This window comes from Ceratosolen solmsi, unplaced genomic scaffold (genome assembly GCF_000503995.2).
Source record: "Ceratosolen solmsi marchali unplaced genomic scaffold, CerSol_1.0 scaffold30, whole genome shotgun sequence".
Taxonomy (NCBI): domain Eukaryota; kingdom Metazoa; phylum Arthropoda; class Insecta; order Hymenoptera; family Agaonidae; genus Ceratosolen; species Ceratosolen solmsi.
This window is the reverse complement of record NW_011948421.1, coordinates 9,520,475-9,542,849: the sequence shown is the minus strand read 5'-3', so window position 1 is coordinate 9,542,849 and position 22,375 is coordinate 9,520,475. Positions and strand designations below refer to the sequence as shown.

Here is a 22,375-nt window from a genome sequence, read left to right as displayed (position 1 = left end):
AATTATTTAATTTTGTTAGATAATATATATTGTAATAAATGTATTATAAACTGAAAAATTTAATAATTTTTCAATAACTTAATATATTCTTTTATAATTTTTATTTCTATTAATTTGTTGTATTAATACAAATTTTCTAAAACATAATTTAATAAAATTTTAATTTGATAGGTGTCCATATTTATCTCTTTACTTAATACGATAAATATATCAATCAATGAATAGTATTTGTATCTCAATTAATTTTGTGTCAAATAAAATGAAATTTTTATGTTAAAGTATTTAGTGCTATTTTATTTTTGGGTAAATAATGGTTATAAAATCAATATATAAGTTTATAATTGATGTCTTATCACAGCTGTTTTCTAAAGATTGTATCTTATAAAACGATTTTTGAATATTATGTTTATATTACATAATATTACATTTTTATGTTTCTTTATAGTAGCAATATATTCTATAATTGGTTTGAAAAGTAATTAACTATGGATGATAAAAATATCTTAAATGACGAGTCCCTTACAATCATATACAAATCCACAGCACACAATTACTACATTATTGAAGTTTCATTACCGTTCAAAAATTTTAAATTGCTCATTTATCATTATGTTTGTAATCACAAACTTCAATATCAGATTCTGATGAACTAGAAATATCTACTGTTTCATTTTTTAGTTTTTGAATGTCTAATACAAAAACATCATCATCTTCCCCTGAACATACATCTATTTCAGATTCTATATCATAATCAGATTGTTGAAAATTAATTTCTGGTATATTTGTAATTTTAGTTGATGTATTTGAATGGTTAAGATTATTATTTTCATAATCGTTTTTAAGTTCCTTTTGTATATTATTTTCAGTGCATACACTTTTATTTATTTTTATAATATCTTCAGGTACTGCGTCTGACATGAAATTAATTATTTTTAGATTTGATAACATAGAAGAATTATTAAATTCAGTTTGATATAAATGAACTTCAGGTAATTTTTTAATGGTATCATTCATATTAACTTTTGGAATTAAATTATTTAATAATACATTTTTTACATCCACAGGTTTGGTATCATTTATAACTTCGATATCTTCATATGATGAAAGAAAAATATCTTTAGATCTTAACAATTCAAATCGAAAATTAATATAGCTTTCAACATTTTGAAAACAAACTTGACATAATCTTTGTGGCAGTTTCTCTTCTTTTATTTCCTAAATATCAAATTATTAATTGCTTACAATAATAAATGTAATTCTAATAAAAATATATAAATAATTACTAAATATAAAGTTCTAAATATATATTTAATATTTGTAATCGATATTAAAGATTTAAAATCATTACATTATGTTACTTATAATACAAAATATAAAGATATACACACCTTTTGTCCAGTAATTAACTCTATACCACAACTTAATTTCATGTACCATTTGTTATAATAAGAGTCATAGCAATCAAAAGATTTGATTAAGGAGGAATCGTCAAATATATTTCTTCCATTATTTTCATTAAACAATGGTCTCCGACAACCACGACATACAGCAGATGGCTAATAAATGTAATCATCAATGTTGAATGTTTTCTTAAATTATATATTTATAATAGGTTTAAATTCAACATTAAACAAAATTTGTACATTTAAAAAAAATAGTATAAATTACTACTAAATATATTAAAAATATTGTCTAAAAAAATTTTCTTTTGTAAATTTTTATATTAATAAAAATATCAGTAATTTAGAAAATCACTAACTCAAAATAGTATTCAAATATGATCTTACCATAGCTGAATTTAATATTGATTTTACAGTATAAAATTTAAATAAAGCATACGTTTATATAATTATAAAAAAGGAACTTAAGTATCATTGTAAATAGGTAGACATTTTCTGTTTCTTTTTAAAAAAACCCTTAGTACTTGTTCAGCAAAGCGTAACATTGATTGGTTATTATGTGCCAAATACCATAAATGCAATCATCAAATCAGCATCCATGTATTCTAAATTTTCTAAAAATTATACCATTTTAAATATTAGATAAAACAATAATTTATATTATTTACTTATAAAATTTCAGAATCAACGCCGATTTTAATTATAAATTATTTTCAATATTATTTATTGTAACACGAGACATAGTAATAATTATAAATTTAATTAAATATTTTAGTAAATCTAACTTCCAAAAATTTGTTACTCGTTATAAAATTAGAAAAAATTGACATTTAATTTTAGTATAATAAATAATTTTATAGTAATTGTCACTGTCTGAATAATTTTTTATCCGATGCTACTGCGTATTCTTTTTTCGTTTTATTTCATTAAATCATATGAGCCTATCAGCAATATGCAATTAATGTTTATAAAAAAAAAATTAAAAACAATTAATTTTAATATTTTAATAAAAGAAAATGATAAACTTTATTAGGTTAGTATAAAAATACTTTGTTTAATAAATCACTGCATATTGTGCTAACTCAATAAAATACCTAATATTATTTTATATATCATAAATTTATTGCAAATATTTTTCCGCGCATCAGGTTTATAAATTCTATTACCATAGATCAACAATGATGAAGAATTTGATAGTTGATTGATGTTCACAAAACTAATAAACGAAAATATTGTATATATAATTAAACCAATTATTTGTTTTACCAAGTTATATAATTAAAATTATAATACAATTAAATACTCCGTTATATAATACACACGGGTACATATTACCAACGATAGAAATTCTTCTATTCATTATTCTTTCTGATTCTTCATTTGAATAAATAAATTATCGATTCTCTTAAATATAATTCTATTACTACTAGTATACATTTTTATACCTATTGCCAAACTATCTTATTCTTTTAATTGCTTCGATATAATAAACATAATTTATACTATGAAGTGAATTGAAGAGACAAATAACATAATCTATAAATTATTATCTTGTAGAATTAAAGACGAAATGAAAGTGTTATATTTTATTATTTTATTGTAAGCGGATAAATACTGAATAGTATTATGTAAAAAGGAAATATCCAGTTTTATTATTAATTATAGAAATTTTATTAAAAATAACATAAAAAACTATTTCAGTCTTCTTTACTTGGTCAAAAATTGTACGTAGATAAATTAAAATGAATCACAAACAATATAAAAATAATGAGTAACACAATATTTACATTAATTTACCAGAAAGCAAATTTGATACAATTTCATAATTTAATAACTACAATTATAACCCATACAATAAAAATATTGTCTATTGATTATTAATGTGTCTCTAAAATATTATTCTAATGCAAGACAAACTTTATCAATAATAAAGCAAAATAAATTTAATAAAAACATACATATGAATTAAGAGAAAAGGCTAACGATAACAAAATTGTTAACAAAATGCCATATTATTAGGCAAACTTATAGCTATAAGACAAGTCTAGATAATTTTATATGAACTATTATAGATATAAATGGGTTCATTCGGTTAGACAGAATGATAAATTAGGCAATAAAGAAAAATGCATAAACTGAAATATACAAATATGTCATTTGTACCCAAGAGATATTTTGAGGCATCCATAGATCTTAAAAACTAATGAAAGGACATTATAATTTCTCGATCAATTTTTTTACAAAATATTCCAAATTCAGTTGAATGCAAAGAATATATACATTCGGATGTATGATTAATATATATAATATTGTGGTTGAAATATATATGATTATTAATCATATATTTCATTCATAACATTAAAACTATGTGAAACAATAGTTATAAGATAAAATAAACAAAAGAAATACCGTATAAATACAGCATATGGAATTCAAAATATAAAAAAAGAAAAATCGAAGATGACACTGGATTGCAAATCTTCCAATATGAGTATAATATATAGATAAATCAACCGACATTAAAGTAATACAAATTATTAAAGAATGATAAGAAATCAAATAATGAAAGTATAAATAAATTCATCAACGCAGACAAAATAATATACAGAATAAAATATGATTTTCAGTTGATAAGAAAATAACCAGACTCTTTTCAGAAAATGGGCCATTATTACCTAAAAACTTAACAGAAAAGTAATTACATGAAAAATAAAAAATAGATAAACATAAAGCAGATATAATTGAATGACTGTTATTGTAACATTCAGGGATCTCTAAGATGATAAAAGTAATAAGAGATGGTGTCTAGTCACAGATTTTCAATAAATTCATGAAATAGGTTTGTATAGTTATGATTTATTACCATTCATAAATAATACTTAATAAATAAATGTAATAGATAATAGTTATGAACTTTTCATGGGATTTTCTTTATATTCTTTAGCTAAACAAAATTTTTTTTAATCAATACTTTTTTCAGCATTTCCAGAATTTCATAGATATTTGCAATTAAAGAATTCAATTAAAAATGAATCTCTAATAAGAGCTGTGGAATGAATATTGCTTACTTATAATAAAAATAATATACCGAACCATTATTCGGGATTGAAACAGTTGAAAGCGGAATTCAAAAGTGGAAGAGGTATAAGCTGCCGGACATTTATGTTAAAAACAAAAAAATGTAGCAAATTCTGGAAATTTCCTATGCTGAAAACTCGAATATACGATTATAAATCGGCATAGCAACAGGCATCGGTACACTACCGGCGTCGCGCTGCTTCTACGAAAAATATTTGAGCAGCGCCTGATGCGCAGCTCTTTTGCTAGTTATAAATTACGGAGTCTCCATGACGGGCTCACTTTTCTTTCTTCAAGCGTCCAAAGTCATCACTCACTGTAGCTCAATGTATACAAATTAATCATCAAGTAACAAGCAATCTAATAAACCAATCATGACGCCACACAATCAAAATACATTAAACTATATTTAAGAAGTGTTTGCGCAAGCATAATTCAAGAGTGAAATTAACAAAAGTATAACTCCAGTATTTATCAACGTATCTCAACATAGATTAAACAGCGGCGGCTCATCACGCACACATGTAAAAATAATTGAAGAAACTTAATACATAAGTCACTTATACTCTCCATTCTATAACTATTAACTATTATTACATTATTGTATTTAATAAAGGAAAGACAAAGATATACTATTTGTAGAATTGAATAATTGCATTTGCCTCCTCCACTTGCCAACAACACTTCCACCCAACATCACAGGGAGGTTTTCAATCTGATCCCAGACAATCATATAATAATACGATTCATAAAAATGAATAGTAAAGCTTTAGAAGTATAAGACAATTTTACATTACATACAATATATTACTTAGAAAAAGCAATGGCTTTCAATTAACTGTGAAAATAAATAATGAAATGTTAAACTACTGAACTTTGATTAAGGAAAACAAACAAAGACGGATCCTTTATTTACGTAAATACCCCAAGAGATAGAAATTATGCTAACCAATAAATAGGCTAAATTTCTTTTTGGATATTTCATGTAATAATTTCGGTAAATAAAGGAGTAGGTTTTGGTAGTTAAATAATAATAAAGAATTAAGTACAGAGTATATATCAACATTTAAAAACCAGCGATGACCATAAATATGCATATAAAAGCACCAATTAATATTAATTAATAATATGAAACAGAAATATACATGAAAAAAAATTGTCTGGAAAATCAATGTATTTGCTATAAGAATACAATACTTAAATAACATATTTAATTTATTAGAAAATAATTATCTTTTTAATATTCTCACACAAATAGATAAATTACAAATACTAAACATAAAGGATACTAATTAAATAAAAAAAAACAATTGGAAACAAATTATAAAAAAATAATAAATAAACTTCATAAAGATATCAAAATAGTAATAAATAATTAAAAATAAATTATAAACAAAAAATGTTTTCTTGAAATGAAGTGTCTTACGCGAAAAATATAACGCAGAACACATAAATGCAAACTCGTTCACATGTAAAAGTGTAAAAAGTAAAATAAAAATTATATATTATAACTGCAAAACTGAAGATAAAACATTTATTCTAAACACTAAAGGAATTAAATAAGTAATTAATTAATTAATGTAAAAAATTATGCTATACGCATTGAAAGGTATTATTTATGTAGTTATTCAACTACTAAATAATCCATAAAAAATAAAATTGTATATAAAAATATATTAAACAATCATAGAACAGGTAATAAAAATATAAATATTTTCAATCTGCACTACCAATTATTGTTAGTAAAAGTTCTTGTATTTTTTAGATATTGTAATCTTTTTCTCTACTAAAAAATCACATATTTTAATATTTTACCAAATTCCATATTAATACTCTTAATACTAACCAAAAGGTGATAATGAATAGAACGAATAAAATATTATTAACTTATATTAATTAATTATAAATATGTTTGTCAATATGTATTACTTATTGAAATAAACGTTCCAAAAATCGTTATTTATATTATTAGTCATGTATTAGACTATGATAATTTAGAACAAATGTATGTATTTAGAAATTAATTTGTATGAACAAAAATTTTATAATAATATGTTTTTCAATTTTATTTTTTAAAATTGTCCTAGAAATTACAATTGAAAATAACCTGTATTTAAATAATTTATTAAATATGGATATATTAAAAATTCTTAATCATTTTTTAAAAATTGGCATTTTTATCAATTCTTTTTATTTACTCTAAAAGTTAAGATCTGATTTATAAATATATTAGTGAAGTATATTATTATTTCTTTTAAAAAATTTCATAATTACGGTAACGCAGTATTCATATTTATATGTATTAAAATTTTAGGCAAATAAATTCATTTTTCTTTTAATTAATCTATTTCATTTGATTAATGACAATTATAGAATTTTATATTCTGAATCGAAACTATTTTAATTATTAATGAAATTTAAGAGGTAGTACTTACATTTCCTCATTTGTAAATGTTCATTTTTTTGCTTTTTCTTTTTCTCGTATCAGTAATGACAATATTTTGTTTAATATGAACTTAGAAGCTGCTTTTTATATAAGTTTTAAAATGTTTTTACAATAATTATTGTAAATTAAATCAAAACATAATTATAAAAAATATAATATTAATATTAATATATTAAATATTTGTTGAATATTTTAAAATAATTACCAAAATCTTAGAGTAAGTATTCTTGTGCATGTATCAATTCTATTCAGTCAATTTTATCATTTTTTAATAATAAATAATTATTTTAAATAAATTCTGGTACTAATGATTTTAAAATAAGTTAAATAATAGTTTATATTTTACTAATATTTATAAGATCTTTTAATCCTTTAATTAAGATGTTTTCATAAAATAAAATTTTATTTCTTTAAGAAATTATTATATATCATTTTATATTTATATATTTAATTACAAATTTGAAACCTTGTAGGTTAATATTTTGATAATATAAAATTAACTCATAATGTTAACAAAATTTTTTGTACATTCTGTTAATTAATTAATAAGCTTAGCAACAAGTTAAGCAATATTTGTTCAATTTCCATCTTTGTATTTTATTGGTAATTATATTATGCAGATAAATCTAGTAATTAATTGCTGAAAGTAAAAAATATACGTTTTGTACTTTCTGACAAGAAATTTAGAAAGAAAATTATTTATATGATTTTAGTTCTTCATAAATTTAAAATACACATTACTTAAAACAGTTTTTACTAGAGTTTAAATCATAATAATTTTTATTATTTTAAGTGTCTTATAATTTTAGTTAATGTTATTGTTCAAACACTTGATCTCTGATCGAATTTAATAGTCATTTGAAGTTCTATTTAGGTTCACTATATATGTAATAAGTAATAAATATCCTTTATAAAAATACTTAGTTACAAAATAATTAACCATTTCAACTGTCTCCCTATTTTAATGAATATAAGTAAAAAAATTAAGTAAAAAATTTGTTTTCAATATTTTCAAAATATCTTTCTAATAATTAAATAACTTGAGCTTACATATACTATCTTGGTGACTGATTACTTAAAATTGGTTAATTTTTTCTGTACATTAATTTTGTTATTCAGTAGCTGTGCTATACTGCAATAAGTCACACTTTTTGTTGTTTCTCAAAGCAATTATTAAACTTATATCGAAATTAACAAATTTTTTGTTATTAATTTGCAAAATTTATTGAATTTATTGAAATTTTACAAATTGAATAAATTTGTCCTTACGCTCTATTGTTAATGAAATGATAGTCCATACATTGGATTTTTTCTTTTCTTTATTAATTATTTTATAGGCCTTTTAAGTGACTGTTATAATATACATATTTTTTATACTATATGTTAATACTATATACAAAGGTTTCGCTAAACCATTAATTCGAAAAATTAATTAAAATCTCAGCTTCTTAAAAAATATCTTTCTTTTTAAATATTTATTACTATAATAGCCTAAAAATTAAGCAATAATTTGGTGCTAATAAATTATCTTTACTAGATTTTTATTGGTCGATTTTTATGGACAAATTTTACTTATTATAAATCAATTACTATTCCAAAAGTTTGCAAGAACCAATGAGATAAAATTATTAACTGTATATTCAGATATGATTGTTAAATAATAAACTGTCGGAAATGTATGGAATCGATTAGAATTATTTCGAGTCTAATAGGAAACACCTTCCTATTGTAGGATTTCCAACTTTTTATCAATTATTGTATTTTAGAATTGAAAATGTTTAAGATACAACAGTTTGAGCCATTATTGAATAAGTAAATTATTTACAAATATTATTATAATATTTTAAATTATAATCAATATATATATATATATATAAATTTTTATTTTAAGAATAAACTTAATATATGGAAGTAAGAAGTTTTCAATCGGAGTAATAAATTGTAAAATTAATATTGATAAGGTAATTTATTTAATTTTTTTAGTAACATAATTGTTATTTATATAAATAATTTCATTACAATTACTTTATGTTAAAAAGTTAAATATTTTTTATATATTTCTGAAGATTCTTATTGCAAATAGAGGAGAAATTGCTTGTCGTATTATAAGAACTGCAAAAAAACTTGGTATCAAAACTGTTTCAGTTTATAGTGAAATAGACAAAGATTCCATGCATGTTGCACTTGCTGATGAAGCATATTGTATTGGACCAGCACCATCATCTCAGAGTTACCTAAGGCAAGATAAAATTATATCAATTGCTAAAAATGTAAAATGTCAAGCAATTCATCCAGGGTATGGTTTTTTATCTGAAAATGCTGAATTTGCTGAATTATGTCAAAGACAAAATATTATTTTTATTGGACCATCTTCTACTGCTATCCAAAAAATGGGAATTAAAAATATATCTAAATTAATTATGGCTAATGCCGGAGTCCAAATTATTAAAGGTATTTTTAATTTTATGCTAATTTTAATTTGTCTTTCTAACATGGAAAAATTGATTTATTATAATGAAAATGTTTTTTGAGTAGGATATCATGGAAATGACCAATCAAATAAAACGTTAATGAATGAAGCACATATAATTGGTTTTCCAGTAATGATTAAGGCAGTTCGTGGTGGTGGAGGTAAAGGTATGAGAATTGCATGGAATGAAAGAGAATTTTATCAAGCAATAGAATCTGCTAGATTGGAGTCTCAAAAAGCATTTGGAGATTCAGCAATTCTTTTAGAGCAATATATTACTGAACCAAGACACATTGAAGTACAAATTTTTGCAGATACACATGGTAATGTTGTTCATTTATTTGAAAGAGATTGTACAATTCAACGAAGACATCAAAAGATTATTGAGGAATCTCCTGCTGTGAGTATTAATTTACTCTTATTAATAAAATATTAAATTAGATCTAGAAACATATTTAGAAAATTTTGTTAAATGTAAAATATTATCTTATAAAATATTTTATCACTATAACGAAATATAAATGTGCTGGTAAGTAGTTACACAAATTACAAATAAATAGTGAAATATCTATGATAGTGATAATGAATAGTGAATGATTCCATATAGAAAATGAAATGAAATATGAAAATAGAGAACAAAATTTTATCTTATAGAAAAACCATTCTATTTTCGCTAAGATTATCATACTTTTTAAATATTATGACTAAATAGTATTAAAATTTTAATAGGAGATGAAATCTAATTTTATTAACTTAAAATATTTGGTTTTTTAATTTACATATTTAAGTATCAAGTTAATTATCAAGTTTAATAGCAATAAAATTAATTATCAAAAATTATAAATAATTTCTATAAACTAATAGATGTTTATTAAAATATAAAATCTTTTTATTTTATAACAATAAATCAATTAACTTTAATTACTTATAGAAGAATTGTATAATTTAAAAATTAATGATGTACAAAATTTTTATATATTATACAACAAAGTTTTTCATTAATGGAAAGTAACAAAAATATTTGATATTTGCCCATTTCAATATTATTATTAGATGGAACCATCTTAGAAATTTACTAACTTGCAGTTACTAACTTGCTATTGAACTATATATATTAGAACGAATCCAAGGCTTAAAGATTACTATGTATATGCTGTTTCATCCTTTTTTTGAAATATGGTCTTGATAAAAATAGAAAAAACAATCTACAACTATAAATTGCTAATTAATTGCTGATGAATGAATTTCAAGGTTAAAATTACTACTATTTTAACACAGAAACTTAATGCTTAAGTATGAATAAAATTTCTTAACCATTCATTACTATTTTTTAAAGTATAACTATAATATAAAATTATTTAATATAAATTTAATTAGATAATACATATTTAAAATAACTAGTTTAATTTACAAAAGGCAACTTATGTGTTATTAATAAATACATAAGTGGAACGATATCAAATAATTTATTACAATATGAACTTGATCACATCTATTAATAATCATTAATATTTTTCTTAGCACAAAATCGTTATTATATCTTATTATATAATTTCAAAAAAAATTTTTAAATTTTATGAAACATTTTATTTTATCATTATTATTTACTATTTATAAACATTATTTTATCTAAAGTAACTGTATTTAAAGAATTGTATTAACTTGTTTTTACCAAACAAGTTTAAGTTTAAATTATTTAAAATTTAAATACTTATTATTTAAATATTTAAGTTTAAATATTTTTGTTTCTAGAATGAAATAACTTATTTTAAAAAGACATTTCTTTCTCATAATATAAATAATTGATTAAATTTAAATTAACATCTGTGACGGAAGATAAAAATTTTTCTTATTTTCTTTGGCATATAGATGTAAATTCGAGCTTTAAATAATTCTTAATCACCAGATTACTGTCTTTAATTCATCATTTATTTAATATTTTTTTATTAGAAAATCAAATTATTCTATTTTGATTTTTATACTTCAAAAAATATATTCATATTGCAAACTATTATATATGTAATATGTTATTTAAAATCTCTATTGAAATTATTTATTTCATTATTTATTTAATTCATATTTAATATATTTTTTTGAATTTTTTATTTGTATTTAGTTCTTTCACAATATTTACGGTATAATTAGATCAGAGACAGTTACTATTTATTGAATGAAGAAAATTAAATCTGAATGGAACTTGACTCCTAATGAATATGCTTGATTATTATATGAATGAATTAACGATCTGTACATCTTTTCGTTTCCAAAATGCATTTCAATCCGCATAAGAGTTCATAAAGTTACTAATGTGTTGATAAAATTTTCTTTTCAATTGATAGTAGTACTTAGATCATTTTATACTGAATACAATTCACTATATAAATTAACACAATTAGAATATCAAAGAATTTTGATCTTTTAAGTTGTTCCATTAACACCATATAATTAAAACAAATTATTTCCCTCGTACAAGAAATTATATGTGTTTACTACTTATTTGTACAATATAAATTGTTATTTTCTATAAAAATTCTTATACTTAAAAAAGTACTTAATATTTGAAGGTTATTAAAATGAATCCCAAAATATATAGTACATTTAATAAAATAAGAAAGCAAAAATAGATTTGTTATTCACCATATAATTTTAAGTAATATGCTTGCTAGATTGAAGGTTGCTTTGATATATGAAAGATAATATTATATGAGCATCTCCTGGTGTTTTCTAGGTACTCAGGTATTTTCTTCTTACTACTTGAATTACATTTTTGGCATTTATAAATTCTGCAAATACACTTGTGTTCAAGTCTAAGTATATAGATTGAAACTATAATAAAATAATTAATTGCAACTCCAGCTCCATAATTCACTTAAAATCATGAATCTCATTAAATAAATTTTTTTTAATCTCAGTTTATAATTTTTAAAGCCTGGAATTTCAGAAAAACTTAGAAAAGAGCTTGGCGAAGCTGCTATTCAGGCAGCAAAATCTGTTGGTTATGTAAGCGCTGGTACAATTGAATTTATAATGGATAAATATACAAATACATTCTATTTTATGGAAATGAATACGCGTTTGCAAGTAGAACATGCAGTTACAGAGATGATTACAGGTATAGATTTAGTTGACTGGCAATTTAGAGTTGCAGCTGGTGAAGAATTACCTCTGAAACAAGAACACATTTCATTAAATGGCCATGCTTTGGAAGCTCGAGTATATGCAGAAGTAAGAATATTTAATTTTATACTATACGAATCAATTGATTTGATATATATAAATCACATTTATGTTATTTTAAGAAAACTTTAATCTCACACATTTAGAATCCAAAAGAAGGATTTTTGCCAGTCACTGGTAAACTTTTCTATTTGAATTCACCAATATTATCTGAAAATGTTCGAGTAGATACTGGCATTCGTAAAAATGATAAAGTATCAGTACATTATGATCCAATGATTGCTAAATTAATAGTTTTGGGAAAAAATAGAAACGAAGCTTTAAATATAATGCAATCTAAGCTTTCAGAATATAATGTAAGTATATAATTTAAAAAATTACTCTAATTTATTATAAATATTAAGTTTAAAATTTAGATTGTAGGGTTGGAAACTAATATAGAGTTTATTAAAGATATCTGTAAACATCCAAAGTTTAGAAATAACGAAATTCACACTGGATTTGTAGAAGAAAATTATCAAACTTTATTAAATGAAATTCAAGTACCAAATCATTTGCTAGCCGATGCAGCACTTGCACTCATTTTAAATGAAGAAGCAGAATCTTTAAAATTTTCTATTTGCACAAACGATCCATTTAATCCTTTTGCAGTTGAAACTGGACTACGATTAAATCATTCATTGGACAGACTCTTTGATTTTAAAGTTAATAATGAAAATTATGTTATTAGTGTACAATACATTGAACCAGAAGTATATCGTATGAGAATAAATTATTCTGGACAGTGGAAAACAGTAACAGGATCTTTAAAACAAGAAAATGATAAACTATTATTAAAATCTAATATTGATGGTATTGTACGAAAGTGTTACATTGTTAAAATGGGAAACGAATTACATTTATTTACTTGTGTAAGTTTATAATACATTAATTTTTTATTAATTCTAAAATTGAATTTAAATAAATATATTGTGTATATGTGTAGAAATATATCGTCTAAAAATTTTCATTAAATTATTTTAATATAAATTTTTTAAATACAAAACTACTGTAACTAAAATATTGGAGTTTATATTTGTTTATGTAACATATATAATTTAAAATTCTTCAGCATTCTTTGTCAATATAATTAATTTAGGCAAAAACCTCTCATCTACTTAGGTAAATTTAAAATAAAATGTATACTGAATAAATTAAACTATTTAACTAGTCTAAAATATTATGTACTGGAAAAGCGATGCATTGTTATACAATTAGCTTAATTTTATCTTTATTTTTATATTCTCTTTTCACATATACTCAGGATATTTATAATTTCTTAAAATATTTAAATACTACATATTTTCTTTTGGAAAAATATTGTGAATAACTACAACTCAAATTATTTTTCATTTGTAAAATGAATTATAAACATTTTATTTTCATAACAATCATTTACAGTTTTTTAATTTCGTATTATTACAATTATTGTAATATTCATCCATTTTGCAGGATAGAAGTTGGAAAGTTGTTGTTCCTCCACCAAAGTATATAAAAGAGCTATTAAACCAAAGTAGCGCATATTTTGATGTTGCAATTAGCCCTATGCCAGGTATTGTTGACCAAATATTAGTTACTGAAGGTACTGAAGTTCAAATTGGTGATCCATTGCTAATAATTGTTGCCATGAAAATGGAGGTAAGATCGTCAATTTTGTAATTGATTTAAATTAAAATTAAAAATTTATTTTCATTTTTAGTATTTAGTTAAAGCAAAATCAATTGGAATGGTTGAAAAGATTTTGTGTAAAATTGGAGAAAATGTTACCAAAAATAAGCTCTTGATAAAATTTAAAGGCGATCCTGTATAATTATTGAATTCATTTTCAAACAAAATAAATTTTAAATACATCTAGCAGACTTAATTTAAAAATTTACACTCATTTGATAAAAATTATTATTGATTAAATGAGAAATAATAAACATATTTGCCATGTATGGTTTCTTATACTTAAATCATCAAACCATATCTTATTGAAATTATTTGATGTTAGAGTTAATATAAATTTCTAATTTAATAATTAAATTTTTGTGTATTTGTAACAATAATTATGTTTATTACTGATAAGTTAACACCATAATACCAAGAAACTGATGTGTATGGATAATAGTTTTATCTTTCCAAAGGTCAAAATAGATCAGTCTGTTGCTGTTATCTATTTTATTTCTAGTCATCTTTCAACAGAAATTTTTTGAAGTTTTTAATATTTTGAATGAATTTTTCTGAATTATTACATAATTTTCTTTTGCATTCAATTATGTAAATCAATTATGGAAAATCTTAAACAGAATTTAAATATTTGTTATTAAATCTTATATTATTTGAACAAGTCGTTATCACATTTATCATGTCAATCTAGAATGCAGATCTTCACGTAATGTTCGTAAAATGTTGCTAAATATATATAAATAAATCATAAAATTACAGCTCCAAAAATGTTCGTAATAAATTACGTATGTATGATGTTGAAATACTTTCAATAAAAATATAATTATATATTTAGTAATCATAACTCATAAATTTATCTTATGAAATTAGTTTTTTGATTTCTTATTTAATGTAAATTTCATTATAAATTTCATATATAAAAAATTTTTTTTTTACTTTAAATTTAATAAAATTCTAATATGTTATTAATTTTCAACTCCAAACTACAAAATATGAATTCAAATTTTCATAAAAGAACAGGTAATATCATAAATACTTATAAGCAAGACAAACAACAAAAAATTGTTTTATCATGAAATATAATTTATATTTATTGCTATTTAAGATTTACGAGATCATACACGGTTATTAAAAACATTTTTAAAAATATCTATGTTAGATTATTAATAATATTAAAAATCATTTAAAAATTAAATTTAAATGAATGGATGATATTATATAATAGTTTTCGAAAGTTATTTTTGAAATTTCAGTATCAATCAAGAAAAAATGTGATAAATATTACATTCAATACGAAATATTTGTATATAACATAAAATGTCTCATAAATATCCGTGAGTTCGAATTCAATTTGTGAGTTCATAATTTAAACGTAAAGATAAATTGATATAGTATGTAATAAGATATTTACAGTTAAATTCACTATTACCTACTTGTTTCACTACAAATTCAGTCAATATTTACAAGTAAAATAGGAATTCATATTTCTTTCAAATCAGATTAATAGTTTGAATTTATTAAAACATTAAATGATTATATAACAATTTTAAATAAACAAAAGTAATTATTTTGTATATTCCATTATTGTGTTCAAATATTTTTATTTCTAAATTATGTACAATGTGCTAATTATTAATTAAGTACGAATGTATATAAAATTGTAGATAAATATGTAATTTATATTGTTTAAGTTACTAACAATACATTTAATTTTTATATATATTTATATATAAATATATATAAATTTTTTTTACATATAAAAATAAAATATTCAATTTGTAAGTTAAATAGATTCTTCCAATATAAAAAGAAATAAATGAAGCTTTAATTTTTTCATATAATTCCTTAATTATTTTTTACATCTTTTTATAAATATTGATTTGTTTTATTTCTTGTTAAACCTGATATTCTGATTAAACCATGTAACACAATACATGAAAAAATTGTAATTCTTAAAATTGAAACTTTGTATCTCTATTATTATATTATACTTATTATAAATTATTTTTCTTTTATAAATATTTATATTATAAATCACTTTACTAATATATATTCATATAAAATTAAAGAAAAATAAATATGTTAAAAAGAAATAGCTATTGTAATGCAGGTAAATAAATGATTTATTATTTATACATATGTGTAAGGCAAATAGTTTATTTCTAATTAGAGTACAATAATTGTTATAAATTTATTATCGAATAAAATAGTGGTCGTAGTTTGGTTAAAACGATGTTTATAAAATATGTAAATTAAAAAATTAATTTCGAATTTTTTAATGATGAAATTAAATTTTTTCATTTGATAAAACGATAATAAAATCAGCATAACGAATACAAAATAAATTTTATTAAATTAGCTTTTCTGTAATATTGTGATTAATATGTATATATTTTATATATATATGTATAATTATTTTTGATAATCTGTTCTTTGATATTACGTACCGTTTTTTAGTTAAAAGCTTATGGTCTAATAACAATCAAAATTTACATAATTTTTTCTATACTTATGATAAAAAAGTATTTTTAATTATCATTGTCATGTCGTAATATATTTAAGTATAGCATAATTTCTAGTTCATTAATATATGCCAGCATTAACTTTATTAAGTCCAAAGAATTGAATGTATCAAAGATTCTTTTATGATTGGTTTTTTCAATTGAATCATACATTCAAAACATGCTACTTAGATGCCAGAAACATAATAAGCCTGAAAAAAATTTACATGTAAATATAAAAAGAATAAAAATAATTTTATTAAAAATAATAAACTATTTGTAAATGCATTAAGTTATATAATACAAATTTTAATAACATACCATTTGCTATATAACTAATTTTTGCAATGCAACTTAATATAACTATAATTATATAAATGCAAATAATTTAAATATATAAATAAAAAATTTAGAAATTTAACATAGATTTTACTTACCGAAAACTTATAGCTTTTGCAGCAAGAAGTCTGTTACATTCAGCAGTATCTGGTAATGGTAAAGGTAAATATGGGCTTTCGTTATCTTGCTCTGTAAAATCAAATCTGTGAATTCTGGATTGCACCTTCATATCACTGAAAGGTCCTTTTAGAATAAGATAATGAAGTGATAAAGGGCAAGTGGTCTTTGTTTTTAGAATCAACTGAAAGAAATGTTTAAGTGCAATTTATGATCTAAAAGATTAATCTCCTTAATAATTATTATGAGATTAGCACATACTTGATAAGTCATATCACGTTCAGAACTCTGTGTTGGATCTCGTTGACTATTATTTATTCGTGCAGTCACTACCCACTGATTATTAAATGCAGTAAATCGTGAAGTTTCATAAAATAATTTATGAACAAATTCATCTGTACGATATGGTTTCATTTGTAAATCTGAATGTTAAAAAATTCTTAATTTTATTTAATAATTTAAATATTATATAAAAAAATTGAAATTATATTACATTACCATTGAAAGTAATTTTTTCATATGAAAGAAGATCAAAAACATTGTCAAAAAATTTACGTTCTTCTAAATTTTTCGCGTCGATATCGCGTAATGCCTCCATTACATCAGCTCCTGTACGATGAGGATGTACACAATGTGCTTCATGCTCTGGACGTTCATGATTAGGACCTCGCCAAGGACATCCAATTCTGTTATATTTACAGCTTGATATCCTACAACCATAATATGTTATACATTACAAAATTAAGAAGAAATATATTAATAATGGTATTAAAGCTAAAATTAATAAATGGAGCGTGTAGAAATTATAATTAATTATCATAATAGCAATAATAAACAAAATATAAGAAATATGTTGTACAATAGAGAAAATTGCATTAAGTATAATTTTTATAATATAATTTAAATAAAATGTATTCATATATAAAAGTTATGTAACAGTTTTTTTAGTATTTGTAATATTCTTTTATTGACAATATTTTTAAAAGTTTACCTTTCTTCACACATTGTTTCTTCATGGCGTTCTAATGAATTTCTTGGAAATTCTTTTGCACAATACTGACATTCAGCTGGTAATTCTGAAACTGCTTTTTCAACAGCAAGATTTCGAGATGCAGAAGTCTTGCTAATCTCAATTCTGCAGTTGGGACATGTTGCAAGCTCATCTCGAAGTCTAGCATCAGCAAGGACATGGGTGAAGCAACCAGCGCACATTAAATGACCATTAGTACACTGCGAACATTAATGTAAGTACTTTAAATCTCAGTAGAATATATTTGATACACAGAAAGTATTTTTCAACAAATGATATGAATATTTTACTAATTCTCATCAAATTAAATAAGTTACTCAGTTTTTAAACTAAATTGCTAATATAAAAATTAATGATAGAAATGTGATTGATAGCACGCTAATAAGATTTCTTACTACTTATTTTAGAAACATTGGGCTAATTGTTTATTTTGCTCCCATAATTTTGGGAAACCCATTAAGAGACATAAATCAACATATAGTATTCAAATTAAATTATGTTTATTACCATTACTTTGATGTTTTATAACCTGAAACACAAAACAATATGGGTATCATTAATATCTTGCTTAGCTTAGTTAATCCAAAAGTAAAATACATTTATTCTTCCTTTTATTTGTCAAGTGACAAGCTAAAGAATAAATTTTTCATAAAAATGTTCAATTTCAAAGAACATATAGGAAGGGGTAAATATAAAAAAGGATAAATATTATGAGAGGCAGAAAATAGACTTAAAATAATTAATCACTTTTAAATTTATTTTATTTAAAAAAGTTTTAGACTTACATGATAATACAAAAAAATACCATCTCATGAACACCTTATCAATTATTTTTCATTCATTCTTTCGCTACATAACATACACTTTATTTTTAATATTCGCATTGTCATTTAATGTACACTAACGCAAAATCTTAACCTTCATATATTTTTAAATATAATGTACATTATATACTTATTAAGAAATCGTAAATAAAATTGTTTATAATATATAGTGTTATTATCAAAAATGTATTAACTAAATTGACTGATAATTAGTGAAATTATATATATATATATAAATTAAATTTTTTTAATTTAATAAACAATAAATATGAATTTAAAGTAATATACTAAAGTAATATCAATTTCTCAGATAGAAAATATAACAACTTCGTTTAAGTTTTGCTAAAGAAATTACTATGTATTATTATATATGTAAATTACTATATATTTATTATAAATAATATTGTTGATTTTAAATATACCTTAAATACAATATAAGAAAAAAATTAAAGAATAATTTTATTTAGAATGAACAATATAATATTTTCAATACAAAATTAAATTACAATTATTATTAAATGGGAAAAATATATTTTATTAGTTAAAAATTATGTTAATATAAACTCACTTACCTTATATTTAACTTAAAAATTGTGATACATATGTATATATCATATTTATGAGAGAATTTGTAGGACATATATTATTGTTCATTACGACTCTTCAAGTTTGTTTTAGAACTATTTTATTTGATATTCATGATTTTTTATTAACATATACATTACTTAAATTTTAAGCATAATCTTAAGAGTAAATAATATTATATTTAGATTTTATATAAATTGGATAGTCAATTATTAAACAATATATTTGGTCTTTTTTATTATATTTCTTAATGAAAATACCATATACATATGTATTTAACAATATAAAATTCATTTGGAAATTCTACATTTTAAAGAAATGGAATAAAATTTTTATAATATACAATATAAAAATTTATTATTATAATATAAATAAAAAAATTCATTTTATAAATATATAATTTAGTGTTTATACAAACTATTTTTGCCTAAATTTAAGTTTATGAAACTCTAAGGACAAATTAGGGTAATTTATTATAAATAGAACAAATACAAGTAATTAACTCAAAAAGTTTTATCAACAATATATAAACAATTATTGTATTAATAAAAATTTATTTATGTATCAAGAAAATTTCCCATTCCCAACTACCAAAAATAGATCAGTGAATCGTAAATAAATGTTATTTATATCTTATAAACTGGTCTATTTGAATAATTGTTTAATATTTTCTTTTTATTTAGAGTTGACTCAGTTTATAAATTAAAATTAGATGGTATGGTTTTGTGTTAATATATCAGTTTCCTATTTTTTTTTTTTTTAACATTTAAATGATAATTAAAATATTATGTATATGTATAAATATATTTAATATACATGTTTGTACACATATGCTTTTGTTTAAATATAATGTACATTGTTCAAACATGCATAAGACTAATTGGAATAATACTTAAGGTTAATTTAAAGTAATTTAAGAATAACGCTACTGTAAAACACATTTGCTTATACATCCGCTTGGAAATAATAAAATGGATATTATTTGAATAATAAAAATTGCTAATACATAAATAGATATTTAATAACATACAATTAAGGAATTAAAAGTTAGGTTATGTTATTTACATACTTTCATATAGAAACGATTCACTACTACAGAAATATGCACAAAATTTCTTAAAATAAAAACTAGTATGTATATAAGATGTTTAATAAAAAATCAAATCAAATTAGACTAGTTTATGAATACCTGATAAACAGCAGCGCGCGGCAAATCGAAGCAAACGACACAGCATAATATGCCACCTAATCGATGCTCAAGCTTCTGCACGGGTTTTCCCGGTAAGGGCAAGCCGTCCTGACCTACAGCTCCGGCCGCCTGGAGCGCTGGGAACTTACGTCGCTTGCGTTCGGGCTCAAGAAATTCTTCGGGCTTTTCAAGTTCCTCGCAAATGGGTGACACAGACGGAGCTTCCATTCCTGTACCAGTAGCTGAACCTGGGCTCGACATTGTCACAGTTGTCGACTCTACTACAATATTACCTCCACTTGATGAGGCTGCTTCACTACTCGATTCCGCCATTTCTGCTTTTTCCAACTAACACAGGTGATGGTATGTGTATATGTGATTTCAACTTCCTTAACTTCTTTCTTCGTTGATTTCGATAAGGCCTTCCGAAACTCTAATAACAACTATCTTTTTTTAAATTTCACTTTTTTGATATTACTGAAATTTATAAAATCGTTTTGACCTCAATCTCTTATATCTTTGACCAAACTTAAGAGGTTTCAGAGAAAGAAGAGAAAGAGATGTGCTGGGGAATCAAGAGAAAAAGAGAGCAAATGACAAAGAACATATAGGTAGATAGATGGACCTAAAGTGTATATATATTTATATATATATAGAGCGAAAGAGGCAGAGAGAGGGAGAGAGAAAGAAAAGTTTATGTGCACAAAAGGGAGAAATTATAAATGTGTACAATTATATTTTCTGCTTGGTTATAATTAAAAACTCCACAGATGTCAAAAAGAATAAATTTTTAGCAATGTATATTTACATTTTCTTTTAAAAATTTTTTATTTTTATTATTCCTTTATATTAATTGCTTATTCCCTTATTATATTTTCATGTTATTATTAAGTTATTATATATTTAAATAATTTTAGTTCAAATATAAATTTATTTGATCTATTAGCAATGATATCATCAATTATGAATAATTTTTGCATGCTTTTATTTTATATTGAATATGAACTAATATTCATAACTGAATAGAATATAAATTTAGTATAAAAATGATTATATAAAGCAAATAAGATTATTTTTACTTTTAAAGCAATTTTTATTTTATTAACAATATTAACTTTAATATTGAAAAATAAAATTAAATATAATCAAGGAATAATTTTAAATTCTACTATGTAAAAAGTTTAATATGAAAGGATAAAAATAATATGGATAGCTGATATAGCATACTTTTAATTAATTTTCAAATATTGATTTATATATTTATTTATAAAGTATAAAAATATTTACATTTAAAAGTTAAAAATGCTTTTGAAATATAAGAATAAACGTCTATATTGATTCTTATATTTTTAATATATTAAAATAATAAATTTAATATTGATTTTTGTAGATAAATTGAATTTAATATTTTTAAATAATATTAAATTAGGTAATAAATATAAATTTTAATTTATAATATTTTTAGAAACAAATCATTGGCTTAAATTTAGAATATCTCAAAAAAATTGGTAA

General features: G+C 22.0%; 3 protein-coding genes across 5 annotated transcripts; 1 reads left to right on the top strand and 2 right to left on the bottom strand.

The window, feature by feature from the left end:
• Window positions 1-445: 445 nt before the first annotated feature.
• LOC105361733 (uncharacterized) lies at window positions 446-2,600 on the bottom strand. Its single transcript, XM_011498986.1, has 4 exons — window positions 2,567-2,600; window positions 1,389-1,556; window positions 907-1,215; window positions 446-846 (listed from the first exon to the last, which is right to left on the bottom strand). Exons 1-4 carry the CDS (start codon window positions 2,567-2,569, stop codon window positions 598-600), a joined length of 729 nt encoding a protein of 242 aa, XP_011497288.1. The 5' UTR covers window positions 2,570-2,600; the 3' UTR covers window positions 446-597.
• Window positions 2,601-8,582: 5,982 nt separating this feature from the next.
• On the top strand, window positions 8,583-14,455 carry Mccc1 (Methylcrotonoyl-CoA carboxylase 1). Of its 2 annotated transcripts, XM_011498855.1 has the most exons (10): window positions 8,583-8,736; window positions 8,816-8,885; window positions 8,991-9,375; window positions 9,460-9,561; window positions 9,709-9,794; window positions 12,323-12,619; window positions 12,718-12,927; window positions 12,988-13,482; window positions 14,063-14,248; window positions 14,310-14,455. In XM_011498855.1, exons 1-10 carry the CDS (start codon window positions 8,699-8,701, stop codon window positions 14,418-14,420), a joined length of 1,980 nt encoding a protein of 659 aa, XP_011497157.1. In that variant the 5' UTR covers window positions 8,583-8,698; the 3' UTR covers window positions 14,421-14,455. The 2 variants fall into 2 exon arrangements, with proteins under 2 accessions (XP_011497157.1, XP_011497156.1); XM_011498854.1 differs by having other exon boundaries at window positions 9,460-9,794.
• Window positions 14,456-16,687: 2,232 nt separating this feature from the next.
• LOC105361602 (cysteine and histidine-rich protein 1 homolog) lies at window positions 16,688-21,506 on the bottom strand. 2 transcript variants are annotated; one of them, XM_011498853.1, is made up of 6 exons: window positions 20,864-21,506; window positions 18,227-18,465; window positions 17,734-17,945; window positions 17,497-17,630; window positions 17,217-17,419; window positions 16,688-16,991 (listed from the first exon to the last, which is right to left on the bottom strand). In XM_011498853.1, the coding sequence occupies exons 1-6, from the start codon at window positions 21,194-21,196 to the stop codon at window positions 16,964-16,966; spliced, it is 1,149 nt and encodes a 382-aa protein (XP_011497155.1). In that variant the 5' UTR covers window positions 21,197-21,506; the 3' UTR covers window positions 16,688-16,963. The 2 variants fall into 2 exon arrangements, with proteins under 2 accessions (XP_011497155.1, XP_011497154.1); XM_011498852.1 differs by having other exon boundaries at window positions 17,497-17,657; window positions 20,864-21,505.
• Window positions 21,507-22,375: the final 869 nt, after the last annotated feature.